This window comes from Vicugna pacos, unplaced genomic scaffold, assembly GCF_048564905.1.
Source record: "Vicugna pacos unplaced genomic scaffold, VicPac4 scaffold_209, whole genome shotgun sequence".
Lineage (NCBI taxonomy): Eukaryota > Metazoa > Chordata > Mammalia > Artiodactyla > Camelidae > Vicugna > Vicugna pacos.
This window is the reverse complement of record NW_027328888.1, coordinates 38,921-51,236: the sequence shown is the minus strand read 5'-3', so window position 1 is coordinate 51,236 and position 12,316 is coordinate 38,921. Positions and strand designations below refer to the sequence as shown.

The following is a 12,316-nucleotide window of genomic DNA, read 5'->3' as shown; positions in this document are numbered from 1 at the left end:
ATTCCTGGATAACGTTGCCAATAGTTGCAGTCTTGCTGAGACGCCAAGGACAAACTGCCTCCCCACCATAGTCAGCCATCAAAAGTTAGGGTGATGAAGACGATTTGATAAGAGCCCTTTTTGACTTCTCTGAATGAGGGTGAGTGGGGTGGAATGCCTTGTCCAAATGGGCTTTGGTTCTGCCTGTTGTCCTAGTGTCACTGGGAGATTGTTTGTGACGCTCACATGGGACCCTGTCCGGGAGGGAGCTGAAAGGCACAATTCATTGCTCCTGCCATCATTCGATGCCAGAGTTTGGCCCATATTGGTTGCTAGAGCCGCTTTTCCAAGAGAGCACCCCTCCCTGTCCGCCACAGCTCCCCTTGGGTTCCCGCACCCCTCCCCCTCCCACCATCGCCTTCTGCATCTGTGTCTGCATCCTCCTCCCTGTTTTCCTGCCCTCCAAAGTGGGGGTTCTGGCCCTTGGCCATGCAGAGCAGTTCATGTGACCCACAGAGGACAAGGCACTTTGTCTGTCACCGTCTTTCCTTCTTGCTTCCCTTCTTCTGGACTTTGGGGATTTTCCATGAGGCCAAAGTAACGTAAGTGGCAGCAGCCCTCCTGTCTATAGTCTCCCACACTGGAGTGGAACCCGAGGGGAAGAGAGAAGATAAGAGTGAAGCCAGGACACATTCACTGATGGCATTTCAGCCTCCTTATTCCCCCAGCCTCTTCAGAAAAAGGGACAAGTAAGTAATTAGAAGTCGACAGCGCTTCAGGCGGAAGGGGGCCCGCGGTGGAGGAATAAGTGGGGAGGGTTGTTTAGCAGCCGGCCCGTGAACTGTGCTCACGCTCCAGTGCTCATATCCTTTTTGAGTCCCTTGTCCAGCTCCTAACTCAGTGTTTGCTTTGCGGTCTGTCCCGCACCTCTCGCATGGTGTCTTTTTCCTCTTCTCCTGACACGGGACTCTGTGTTTGGCTGGCCACATTGCCGCATCTTGGGGTGGAACAGTCCCTGTAGAAAATAAGGAAGACTGGCCTATAAATAGTTACCTTTGGGCTGTGTGGCACACAATGCTTCGAGTGTGAAAAAAAGGGAACTGAGATATTCCCCCTGGTCGCCACCCCCAACCTACCACACCCACCCCTCGGCAGCGTGCTGAGATCCTGTCTGCCGGCTCTGTGACCCAGGCTGCCCAGTCTCCAGCCCCCTGCGCCGTGGGAACCCTAAGGAGGAAGGGCTCTGGTCCTCAAGAGTCTGGCTTCTGAAGTGGACCAGACTGCTGGGAACACTGAGATGCTGCTCCCCGTCAAAGGGAACAAGTCGGCTCTCAGGGCCGCCTGCCTGAAGTGGCGGAAGTTGTCCCATCCTCATCATGCCACCCTCCATCTAGCAGGGCGCCCCTGAGAGAGGGAGCGTCAGCTGTGTCTGTCTAATCACAGAGTCCCACAGCTGTAGGGCTAGAACTGAGAGCCGGCTGAGGACCTGGCTCATTAGTTGGGCGCTGTGGCCACGGTGGCTGTGGTGGCTCTGAGTTCAGCCTACGGTGTAAGTCATGGGTTGGAAGAAAGGGAGTTTGGAAACATTTACACACGTTGGGGTTGCTGTGCTGTTGAATTCCTAGGCCACCGTTTCCTGCCTGGGGTCCACCTCCACAGGACACAAGAACCCCGAGAGCCTCCTGGATCAGCACTTTCCTTGGAAAAGTTAGATCAGATCATAGATACCTTATCCTGCACAAGCGTCCACTCACTGCGAGGTTTGGCGCAGCTATTCTGGGCAGAATTCCCTGGTGTGCCGAGGGTTAAGCAGAAAACCTTTTGGGTTCCTCCAACTTCTCCCTCTCCTTCTACTATCTACCCCTTCCTCCCCTCCCCTTCTTGTTTGAAAATCTTTCTAAAGTGACATTTAGGTTGGTTATCTTCCTTTAGCAAACCCTGGGATCCCAGGATCCAGCCATTATTACAAACAGAGAATCATAAGGCCTCAAAGTGAGCTCTCCTCACTGCTGCCTGATGAATTAGAGGTGTTAAGGGAACAAGAGATTGGTTGAGTGTGGACTGAACATGGGACATCCTTTCAAAGTCTTTTTTTTAACTTACATCCCTGATATGAGCTTGTTTTCTTGTTGTTGGTTTCATTCTCCTAACAGCTGAGCACAGCAGGAATAAGAAAAAAAAAGTTAATTAAGGGTGCCCGTTAGTGACGCCCCAGGAACTGGACGTTTGACTGGACTGTGAGTATTATTGTAAGACGCCATACCTAATTTAGGACACTGTACACCCTAGGATCCCCCTAGTCCATTGGGGGATCCATCTGGTTAGATTTATAGTGCCTATTTCCTAGACAGAGAGGGCTTTCTTTGAGGACTGCATAGCTGCCTTTTGAAAGGATGCAGGTGAGCAAAGCCTTCTTATAAAGCTCATTGGGACACTCTGGATAGTCTTCCACGCTGCTGGCATCCTAGAGGCACTTCCCCTGCCCCTCACCTTTTTTTCCTCCTTACCAATTTCCTGGCGCCTTCAACCCATCCCCCAACTGCCTTGGTTCACTCATTCAACAAACCTACTCCCTGCCCCACTAGTAAGTGTAGTAAGAACCAACTTGGTCTCTAGGTCAGAAAGACCTGGGCTGGAGTCCCAGCTGTATAATTTATTAGCTGTGCACCACCTTGGGCAAGGTAGTTTCTCAGACCCTTGGTTTCTTCATCTGTAAAATGACAGTGACAGTGCCTACATCACAGGGTTTGTGACTCAACCAACACAACGTCTGGCCCGTAGCCGGAGCTCGGTTAATGGTAGCTGTTATTGTCAGTGGGTCTCAAACTGAGCTTATTTCTAATTGAAGTATAATTAATGTACAATTCAAACACAGCCTTCTTAGCAAACTTCACCTCTTTTCTCTCTCCAAACTACTTGGATTTCTATGCCTCTGTCTCCATATAAGGGAGTCCCCATTGAAAGAGCCGGTTTTTCTTGTGTCTTATGCCCTGTTTTCCTGGTGGTGTTTTTTTCCCTGACAACCCAGCTTATTTATCTCTCCCTTTTTCATCATCTTCCTTGGAATCTTGGGGTGGGTAGCCATTGTGAGTTTAGGAAAGATTTACAAGCCAATGAAAGGTTAACTCAGAGGCTCTTCCTGGACCAAGAAAGCTCTGTGTGACACAGAGGGCAGATTAATATATCAGGAAATTCCAATATCAATTAAGCTCAGGATTTAAGAAGGTTTTTTTTTCTCAGCTAATGTTCTTGATGAACTATAAATATAGTCTGCACTTTGTTCTGTCTGTTACACGCAGCTTAGTGTGAACACCTTGTTCAGAAAGCTTGTGACCTGAAGATAACATAATGTCCTGAGATTGGGATTGTCTCCCACCTAAACACTGGGGTGAAGCAAATCTCCATCCTGGGATAATATAGTAGGTTCGCTTACACAGATCTGTTTATCAGCCCTTTGCAAATAGAATGGCCCTTGTGCACATATTATCACCGGGGGGATCCGATGGGAGTCTGACATCATTGTTAAAAATGTTGGTTCTTCGGTGACATAACTGCACTGGCAGCCTGGAGGAAATTAAGGCCTTCAGACTGGGCTTAACTGGGGCCTTGGCCAGGGTATTGGTGCCAGGCACCTGGTTAGGAGAAATATCCTGAAGCAAATAATAATTACCTTTGCTGATAAGAGGCCCCAGTACTTTTCCAATAGCGTGATTGCACTAGGGTATTTCTTTGGACCACAGCCTGAATCACAAACTGATTCATGGGTACTGGCCCTAACTTCATCCAAACCATTTTATATGTGGTGGAACCCAGTGTTCTCCGTATGGCCCTGAATTGGTGTAAATAATACTCCCAGTTGCATCACCTGTCCCTTGTTTCGTCTAGGTTGCTCCATCTGGCTGCAATTCTGCTTCTGTCCACCAGGTGGCCTCACTTAGGAAAGAGCAGCATAAAAGGACCTCAAGCTTTTTTTTTTTTTTTTTTTTTTTTTAAGCTTGAGGCTAAAAGGAAGGAAAATGTATATTTGGATGGAAACATATGTAACTCTTAGTAGGCAACAATCACCTCATTTCCCTTGTGACTTTGACTCTGAAGTACTCCGTAACTCTGTATGGCTAGACCCACCACCAGGCGGGTATTCTCCTGGATGGTGTGTATATAGCCTTGGTTTGTAGTTTTGTTGTCATTTGCTGTTTATAGGAAAGTAACAAAATCTTGTTTTTAAAAATAGGGACATAAGATTCCGGATGATGTATTCTGCATTGCAGAATAGGTTGTTGAGACCAAAGAGAAAGGGGCTGGCATCTTGTGGACATTGCAGTGCCCACTTCCCTACTGTCTCTTCCCCACCTCCCTCTGTCACCCTGTTGGCCCCTAGCTGCTCCCATGTACAAGCTCCCCAACTCATCCGAGTTCCTGGACGCTCTCTCCTCCCTCCATGCACACTGGCATGTACAAATTAACTGGTCCATGCATGTCACCGATCTGTGCATGTGTCAGTACACAGACAGCTACATCTGTAGGAAGAGGTGAGTAGATGGTGCTGGGGATGGGGGCAAGCTAAGTGGGCAAGCTGGCTGGGTGAGGGGGCATGCAGGTGACAAAGTATGTGTGCAGGAGAGAGGCTGAGAAGGCAGGTGGTAGGAAGGAGTGAGGCTCCTGATGGCGAGGGTGGGTGTCCAGGGAGGGCGGCATGTGACAGCATGGCGAACGCATGGGAGTATGCTGGCTGACATCTGAAGAGGAGCTTTTCAAACGGGCGCTGCCCTCTACTGAATGCTTCCTACCTCCTGCTGTGGCGTTGGTTCTTCTCCTTTCTCCAAGAAATCAGCTCCAGTTTGGTTTTCACCGATCTCCAGAGCCCTCTTTGGAGATGCCAGTTGGCATAGGAAAGTGCTGAACTGTTTACAGTCCCAGCCTAAGGTTCAGGGAGGGGATGTGGTTTAACTGGGCCACAAAGCCCGGTACAGGACTCATTTGCATGGCCCCTGACGCCATGTGACGCAGCCGGCTCCTCCTATATAAAGAAGAAGGAGCCGAAATATCTCCGAGTCTGGGTTGGACCGGCGGCTGTGGAGTTTGTGACACACTAGGTGACACCCCTCGAGTCACTTCCCTTCAACTCTGGAACGCCCGCCCGGCTTGGGGTCCGCTCGGCAGCCTTCGCCCCCCTCCTAGCCCCAGGGCCCGACGCGCAGAGCCCAGCCCGGTGGAGCGCGCCAGCAGCCGGCGGCCGCCCAGCCCGCCCAGCCCAGCCCGCAGCCCGGCCAGAGCTCCCCGGCAGACCGAGCCATGAACACCGAAATGTATCAGACCCCCATGGAGGTGGCGGTCTATCAGCTGCACAATTTCAACATCTCCTTCTTCTCTTCCCTGCTTGGAGGGGATGTGGTTTCCGTTAAGCTGGATAACAGGTAACCACCGGCCACAGCAGCCGAGCCCGGGCGCCGGCGGGGGCTGGGCTGCGAGCGGGATCTCCGAGCGAGCCGTGCGCCGCCGGTCCCCGTTCCCCGCGGTGCAGCATCCTGGGAAGGGGCGGGGGTAGGGGACGCAGGGAGGGGAGGGGGGGTCACCGCCGCTCTGGGATCCGCCGTCGGAGCGTCCCTGCGGCCGCTGCGCCGTAAGAACGAGCTGCCGCAGCCCGAGGCGGAGGCAGCCAGAGGCAGAGGGGCGGCGGGGCCGGGCTGGGCAGGGGGCTGGCTGCGCGCCGTGCGCCTCTGGGGAGCAGGCCGGAAGCTTCCGAGCCAAGAAGGAATTCCTAGCTAGCTTCGGAGCCCGGTAGGTTTGCCCGGGACCTTCTGGGCTGGCGCCGGAATGGGCCGGCGGCGGGGGACTCCCTGGGCCGCGCGCCCCCATTGTTTGTCGCCGAGCAGGCCACGCTGGCCCGTGCGCCCCGGGACCCGCGCGCTGCTCCACGCGGAGCTCTGGGCGGCAGTGGCCGCCGCGGCGGGCGGCTGTGGCGGCGGCGAGGAGCCAGCCTGGGTGGGGAGGTGCAGCTTCCTGCAGGGGCCAGAGAGGGACCTGAGGACAAAGTGCCGGGAACTCTGAGCCCGTGAGGCGGGAGAGAGGAAGAGCTGGGGCAGATGGAGGACTTTGGCCACAGCTGCCAGGTACTCAGAGTGGAACCAAGTGGGTAACGCGGTCGCTTTGCTTTTTGTCTTGGCAGTGCCTCCGGAGCCAGCGTGGTGGCCATAGACAACAAGATCGAGCAGGCCATGGTGAGTGGCATCACTGCGTCATTCCCATCCCCAGACCTGGCTTTTGCTTCCGTAGCTCAGGGTAGGAGTGAGCGGGTGGGTGCAAAAGCCTTTAGCCAAGAGCTGGAGGAAGCAGACAGCCTGCTTCTATCCCTTTAGAGGCCTTTAAGTGGAGTCCCGTCAGAATGACACCTTTTAGGACATTTCCAGTCCACCCTTGCTGAGCCCTCTCCTTTCCTCCTCCCTCTCCCATCCCGGGGCTTTGCAGCAACCTCTGCCCCCGCCCCCACCCCGCTCCCGGCCTGGCCAGTGGCAGGGCAGGGAGCTCAGACACTTGCAAACCTCTGTCTGCATCCCGCAGTTGGCAGGGGCCAGAGCTCATTGGATGCAACCGCACTGCAGTGCCTCTGCAGAGCCTGGGCTGGGGTCAGGAGTTGGGAGGAAACAGGAAACAAAGCACCCCACCCCTTCTCCGTCTCCTTACCAGGTAGAGGTCATACTCCACCAAGCAGCCAAAATGGCTGCAGGGATTGGAGCATCCAGCAGTTAGCAACCACTTTATTGTGTCCTGGAGCCTAATGACATAGTTCCCTGCCCCCCAGTGCAGTCATCCGAATTCGGAGAAGATGCAGCCATCCTGTACCTTCCCCCAGGGCTAGTGTCCTGTCCTGCCAGGCTGCAGGACAGCTGCAACTCAGTATGCTGGGTCATGTGGAGAGGAGGAGGCTCCAAAATAGCCCATTAAATTCTCTCGGTGAAGATGTGTAAAGCAGACAAACGGTATGGGGTGCATTGCAGGTGTGCCCTGGGATCTAGGCCAGCAGCAGGACCTTATGTGGAAACGGGGATATAGCAAACCACCGCCAAGCAGCAGAAGTCTCACCCAAAAGGCTTTGGAAGTGGCCAGCTTTGAATGTCATTAGAAATTCACAAAGGGAAATCCTATGTAGTTTGCAGCTGGGCTCCTGACTCAGACATGGCCCTGATCATGCAGCTCTTCTGAAGCGAGGTTTTAAGTGTTTCAGGGAAAGGGGTAGGAGGACCAGGGCCACGGGGCCAGCGTGCTGAGGGGCTACTGAGAGAAAACTGGAGGTCGGCTGCATGGGGGACAGCGCCGGCACCCTGAGGGCCAGGGAAGGTGCTGCAGAGGGCCTGAGGTGGGTGACAGATGTCTTTGTGGTGACCTCTCCTGGGACAGGATCTGGTGAAGAATCATCTGATGTATGCTGTGAGAGAGGAGGTGGAGATCCTGAAGGAGCAGATCCGGGAGCTGGTGGAGAAGAACTCCCAGCTGGAGCGTGAGAACACTCTCTTGAAGACCCTGGCGAGCCCAGAGCAGCTGGAGAAGTTCCAGTCCCGTCTGAGCCCCGAGGAGCCAGCTCCCGAAACCCCAGAAGCACCCGAGGCCCCAGGTGGTTCTGCGGTGTAAGTGGCTCTGTCCTCAGGGTGGGCAGAGCCACTAAACTTGTTCTACCTAGTTCTTTCCAGTTTGTTTTTGGCTCCCCAAGCGTCATCTCACGTGGAGAACTTTACACCTAGCATAGCTGGTGCCAAGAGATGTCCCAAGGACATGGCCACCTGGGTCCACTCCAGTGACAGACCCCTGACAAAGAGCAGGTCTCTGGAGGCTGAGTTGCATGGGGCCTCGTCACCCCAAGCCAGTGAGCCTCTAACGCCACAGCGCCCTGGGGGCTCCCAGGGCCTGGGCAACTTAGCTGCAACTGGCAAAGGAGAAGAGTAGTTTCAGTCGGGCCACCAGTTTGCTCCAGAAAGTATAAGGGGTCTGTTTTTTCATTTCCATGGACATCTTCAAGAGCTTCACCTGACAACGACTGTTCCTATGAAGAAGCCACTTGTGTGTTAAGCAGAGGCAGCCTCTCTCTTCTCCCCTGCCTGGCCAAGGCAGGGAGGGCCACAGTTGGGAGAGATTGAGCCAAGTCAGCCTTCTGTCGGTTAATATGGTGTAATGCATGGCTTTGTGCACAGCCCAGTGTGGGATTACGGCTTTGGGATGACCGCTTACAAAGTTCTGTTTGGTTAGTATTGGCATAGTTTTTCTATATAGCCATACATGCGTATATATACCCATAGGGCTAGATCTGTAACTTAGTGTAGCGATGTATTCATATACACATACACCTACGTGTTGAAGGGCCTAACCAGCTTTGGGAGTATTGACAGGTCCCTTATCTCTTAAGGCTAATTCCTTGACTGTGTTCAGTTACCAAGTTGATCCAGTTTGTCCTCTAGATTAAGTAAAACTAAAGAGTAAAGGCAGGGAGGGGGCCAGCCTCTGAATGCCTCGCTGCTGCAACCCTTGCCCCATCTGTCCCCTGAAGACGTGTGAGGTCCTCTTTTGAATGCCAAACCCACCATTCACTGGTGCTGACTACATAGAATGGGGTTGAAAGAAGATCAGTTGGGCCTTCACATTGTCATTCAAAAACTTCTTTTTTTATAAAATATTTGTGGAAAACTTTCAAGTGAACAGAACACTTTGCTTGCTGGGGTCCTCTTGTGGACCAGGGATGGACAAGGGAATGGCTTTGACCGGACAGTGCCTGGGTGATGTGCTCAGGGAGCTTGTCTCGAAGGAGTTCTGTGGCAGTGAACACTTTCCACTTTCTGACACCTTATCCTGATGTTATGTCTCCAGGATTTGGATTTTGATTTTTCAAATGTAGCCTGAAATTTCAATAAACTTTGCTCTTTTTTTTTTTCTAAAAATAAACCTGGTGTCTGACTGCATTTAAATGGGAGTGGGTGGTAGGGGCCCCTCCTGTGGTCAGAGGCGCCATTTCTCTGACTCACCGTCTGTTCCTGAACACCCCTGTGAGTGGCAGGCCTGAGCTACAGCCGCCATCTTGCATAACCATCACAAAATGCCCATTGTATGGGTGAGGAGGCTGAGACTCAGCCAGTTTAAGTCACTTGCCCAAAATCACACAGCTGCTATGGCGAATTGGGACTCAACCCTCCATCCAGCCCGCTCTGCCCTGCTCCTACTTTCACGTAACAGCTTCAGAGTGAGAGGCAAGGTGAATACTAACACACAACTTCGGCTTGAGGGGTGATTTGGGAGGAAGGGTACTCCCAAGAAGGCCTGAAAGAAGAGGTCAGGAGATTCATGTGAGGGAGCAAGAAGTGAGGAATCAAATAAACACAAGCGGGGCTCTTGCCTCTTCAAAATCATCACCCGGATTACTCAGTGCGTTCTCCTTAATCCCAATCCACAGGAGGCCTCTGACATTGGCAAAGGAGCTAAGAGGGCCCCTAGTGAGGAAAGGACACAGAATGTATGTGGTAGTCCAAACCCCAGCCCTCTCCCCCAAAGAAAGATGCTCTCAAGCCCTCCTGTTCCACTTGTCACTGTTGAAATGTCACTCACAAAACCACCAGCCTCATGGGCAGGGCCAAGTCTAAGGATCCTGACTCCACTTCCTCCTCTGCTTCTCTTTGGGGGTCATCCTCACCCATCACCCTTTGCCTAGCCCCATGTCTCTGGCATCTGGAGTCTGGCCATTTCTCTGAGTCACTGTTTCCCCCACCATGCCCTCACCTGAAGCCACCGTGGGCTCTGAGCTGTGTTCTAAGCCCCCAGGGTCCCCATGGGAGACTGGCACCCCTACATGAGTGATTCCATTCACTATCAGCTTCTTATAGCATATATGCCTACCCCTTTGTCATTTGAAATGTAACAGAACTCCTCGATTTTCCTGAGCCACAAACCTCAAGGACCAAGAGGTCTTGGCCCCCTCCCTTGCACCTGTCACTGCCTAAATATATTCAGAACGTTAGGCTTTCTTCTCTGCCAAGGTCATAGATGTTGGCCTGTTTGTTTCGAATCACTAAAACTCTTCTTCAGAATGTTACCAACCCCTGCTGACTGGCCTCTCAAATCCCAATTTCCCTCCCTGCTCCAAACCTCTCTACTCATGATACCAACCTCATTGTCGACACCTGCCCACTAGCTCCATTTCGTGGCTGTGCAGATTTCATAGCTGCTGGAATGGATACAAATTTTGGATTAGGCAGCCACTCCCCCATCTTCCCCCACTCCTTGCCCCAACCCAAGCCGGCTCTCCCCAGTTCCCGCTTACTTCCATCCCCACCCACTTTCAAGAAGAGCTGAGGGACTTTTTGACTCCAGCTCATCTGCAGACTTCCCACGCCCAGATTTCCAGCCCAACAAGAACCAACAGATGAAAAAAGGAAACTAAGAAGATGGCCCAGCAAGCACACAGCCCTCTCTGGTCATCCAGCCCTTCCCTACAAGAAAGGGGAAAAAACATACCCACAGTCACACAGTGGGAAAGAGAGAACAACTTCGTTTCCTAGGCAACCGTGACTAAACAGAGACAAACACTGCAACTTCTGAGGCCACAGCGGTTGCTAGACTAGATAAGAGGAACTTTGTGGCTGTTTGTTAGTCACACGGAGGAGCAGTTCTTGTTGTTTCACAGAAAACCAAATAGGGGCGGGGTGGGGGGAGGCAAAAGAACACATTGCTCTAGGGAAGACCTTCCCAGGTGGGCTTTGGGGTTCAGGGCTCAGCTGGTCCAGCTGGACCCAGAACCAGGAAAAGAACCAGAAGAATAGCAGCCGTAATACCCCCTGCCTGGACATGCCCCCTCTCCCAGAACCCTCCTTTCTATCATCTCAGCGGATCCTCATGCAGCCAGCCCACCCCGCACATCAGTGTTTCCCGCCCTTAGAAGAAGCACTTATGATTTACCTCCGTTTAGCAGACAAGAAAACTGAGAGCCAGAGAGCTCAGTGCTACTTGCACGGCTCCCACTGATCCCATGGAGCAGTGGTTCACAGCCTCTGTGACAACAAGGGCCCTTTTAAAATGTCAAAACTAGTCTCAGATCTCCCCCAACCCAAGAGGAGCTGAACGTTTAGTACAGCCATACCTCGCTTTATTGCGCTTTGCAAATACTGCATTTTTAAAAACAAATTAAAGTTTCTGGCCACCCTGCACCAAGCAAATCTATCAGCATCATTTTCCCAACAGCATTTACTCACTCTGTGTCTCTGTGTCACACTTAGGAATTCTTGCGATATTTTAAACTTTTTCACTATTATATTTGTTACTATGATCTACGATCCGTTATCTTTGAAGTTACTACGACTTGCTTAAGGCTCAGATGACGGTTAGCATTTTTAACAATAGTTTTTAATTAAGGACATTGGGGCTTTTTTTTTAGACATAATGCTATTTCACACTTAATAGACTACAGTATCATGTAAACATAACTTTGATATGCCCTGGGAAACCACAAAATTCATGTGACCCACTTCATGGCCGTGGTCTGGGACTGAAACCATAGTATCTCTGAGGTGTGCCAGTGTTCATCAAAAGAGAGAGAACATGTGATGACAAAGAGTGACTGTGAATTCAGTAGGGCCTTTAAAAGAATTAATCGTATTTGCCACAAAAGCATAAAGGTGGATTTGAAAAGTGGAACAGAAATGTGGGTAGTAGATTATTTACAGACAAGGCCCACAGGGGTGCAGGGTGCAGGGCTTCCAGGCTGGGAAATACCACATAGGAAGGCACTTCCAAGAAGGGCCACTGGGACCTGGGGTGTGGGGAGAAGGATTCTAGAAAGACCATAGGACATAAAGAGCACAACCAACCATCCCTTAGGGTGTTTTGAAGGGTCCTAACGTCACCCTACTTATCCTGGGAAAATCTTCATTTCAAATCTCACCTCCTTTTCTCCTAGTTGGTTAGAAATTAATGGACATAATTAGTGCTTTGTAGACAGTCCAGTTCCTTGGGTTGTCTCCTGCAGAGCAGCTCGCTGAAACCCAAATGCTTAATGCTTAACCACCTCTGCTAGATGAGGCCAGGTTTCACAGAGAATTCTGTCAGTTAGCTATTTCAAGCAGAAGTGGTTTCTAGGGAAGAGCTGGTTGGAAGGGGCCACAATAACAAGGATTAAGTAATAATAGCTGACACTTAAACGACACTTACTTTGTGCCAGACACTGTCCTAGGCCCTTTCACACCCAATTGCTTTTTAGAATCCTCTCTGCAAATCTAGCCAGATGTGCCATTAAGATCCCCGTTTTATGGATGAGAAAATGAGTAGGGTGGAGCCTCGACGTGGTGGGAAGTTTGGGGAGACAAAT

General features: G+C 51.7%; 1 protein-coding gene across 4 annotated transcripts in view; it reads left to right on the top strand.

The window, feature by feature from the left end:
- The window catches only part of TSC22D3 (TSC22 domain family member 3), a 58,860-nt gene extending 49,968 nt beyond the window's left edge, over positions 1-8,892 (top strand). For 2 of the 4 annotated variants that reach the window (XM_031675474.2, XM_031675475.2), the window contains exons 3-4: positions 6,146-6,197; positions 7,375-8,892. In XM_031675474.2, coding sequence (XP_031531334.1) covers positions 6,146-6,197; positions 7,375-7,605 — 283 coding nt within the window. In that variant the 3' untranslated portion in view covers positions 7,606-8,892. Of the gene's footprint in view, positions 1-5,021; positions 5,394-5,571; positions 5,758-6,145; positions 6,198-7,374 lie in introns of those variants that run through there. The other 2 variants (XM_072958186.1, XM_006214108.4) reach the window with 2 other exon arrangements.
- The last annotated feature ends 3,424 nt before the right edge of the window (positions 8,893-12,316 follow it).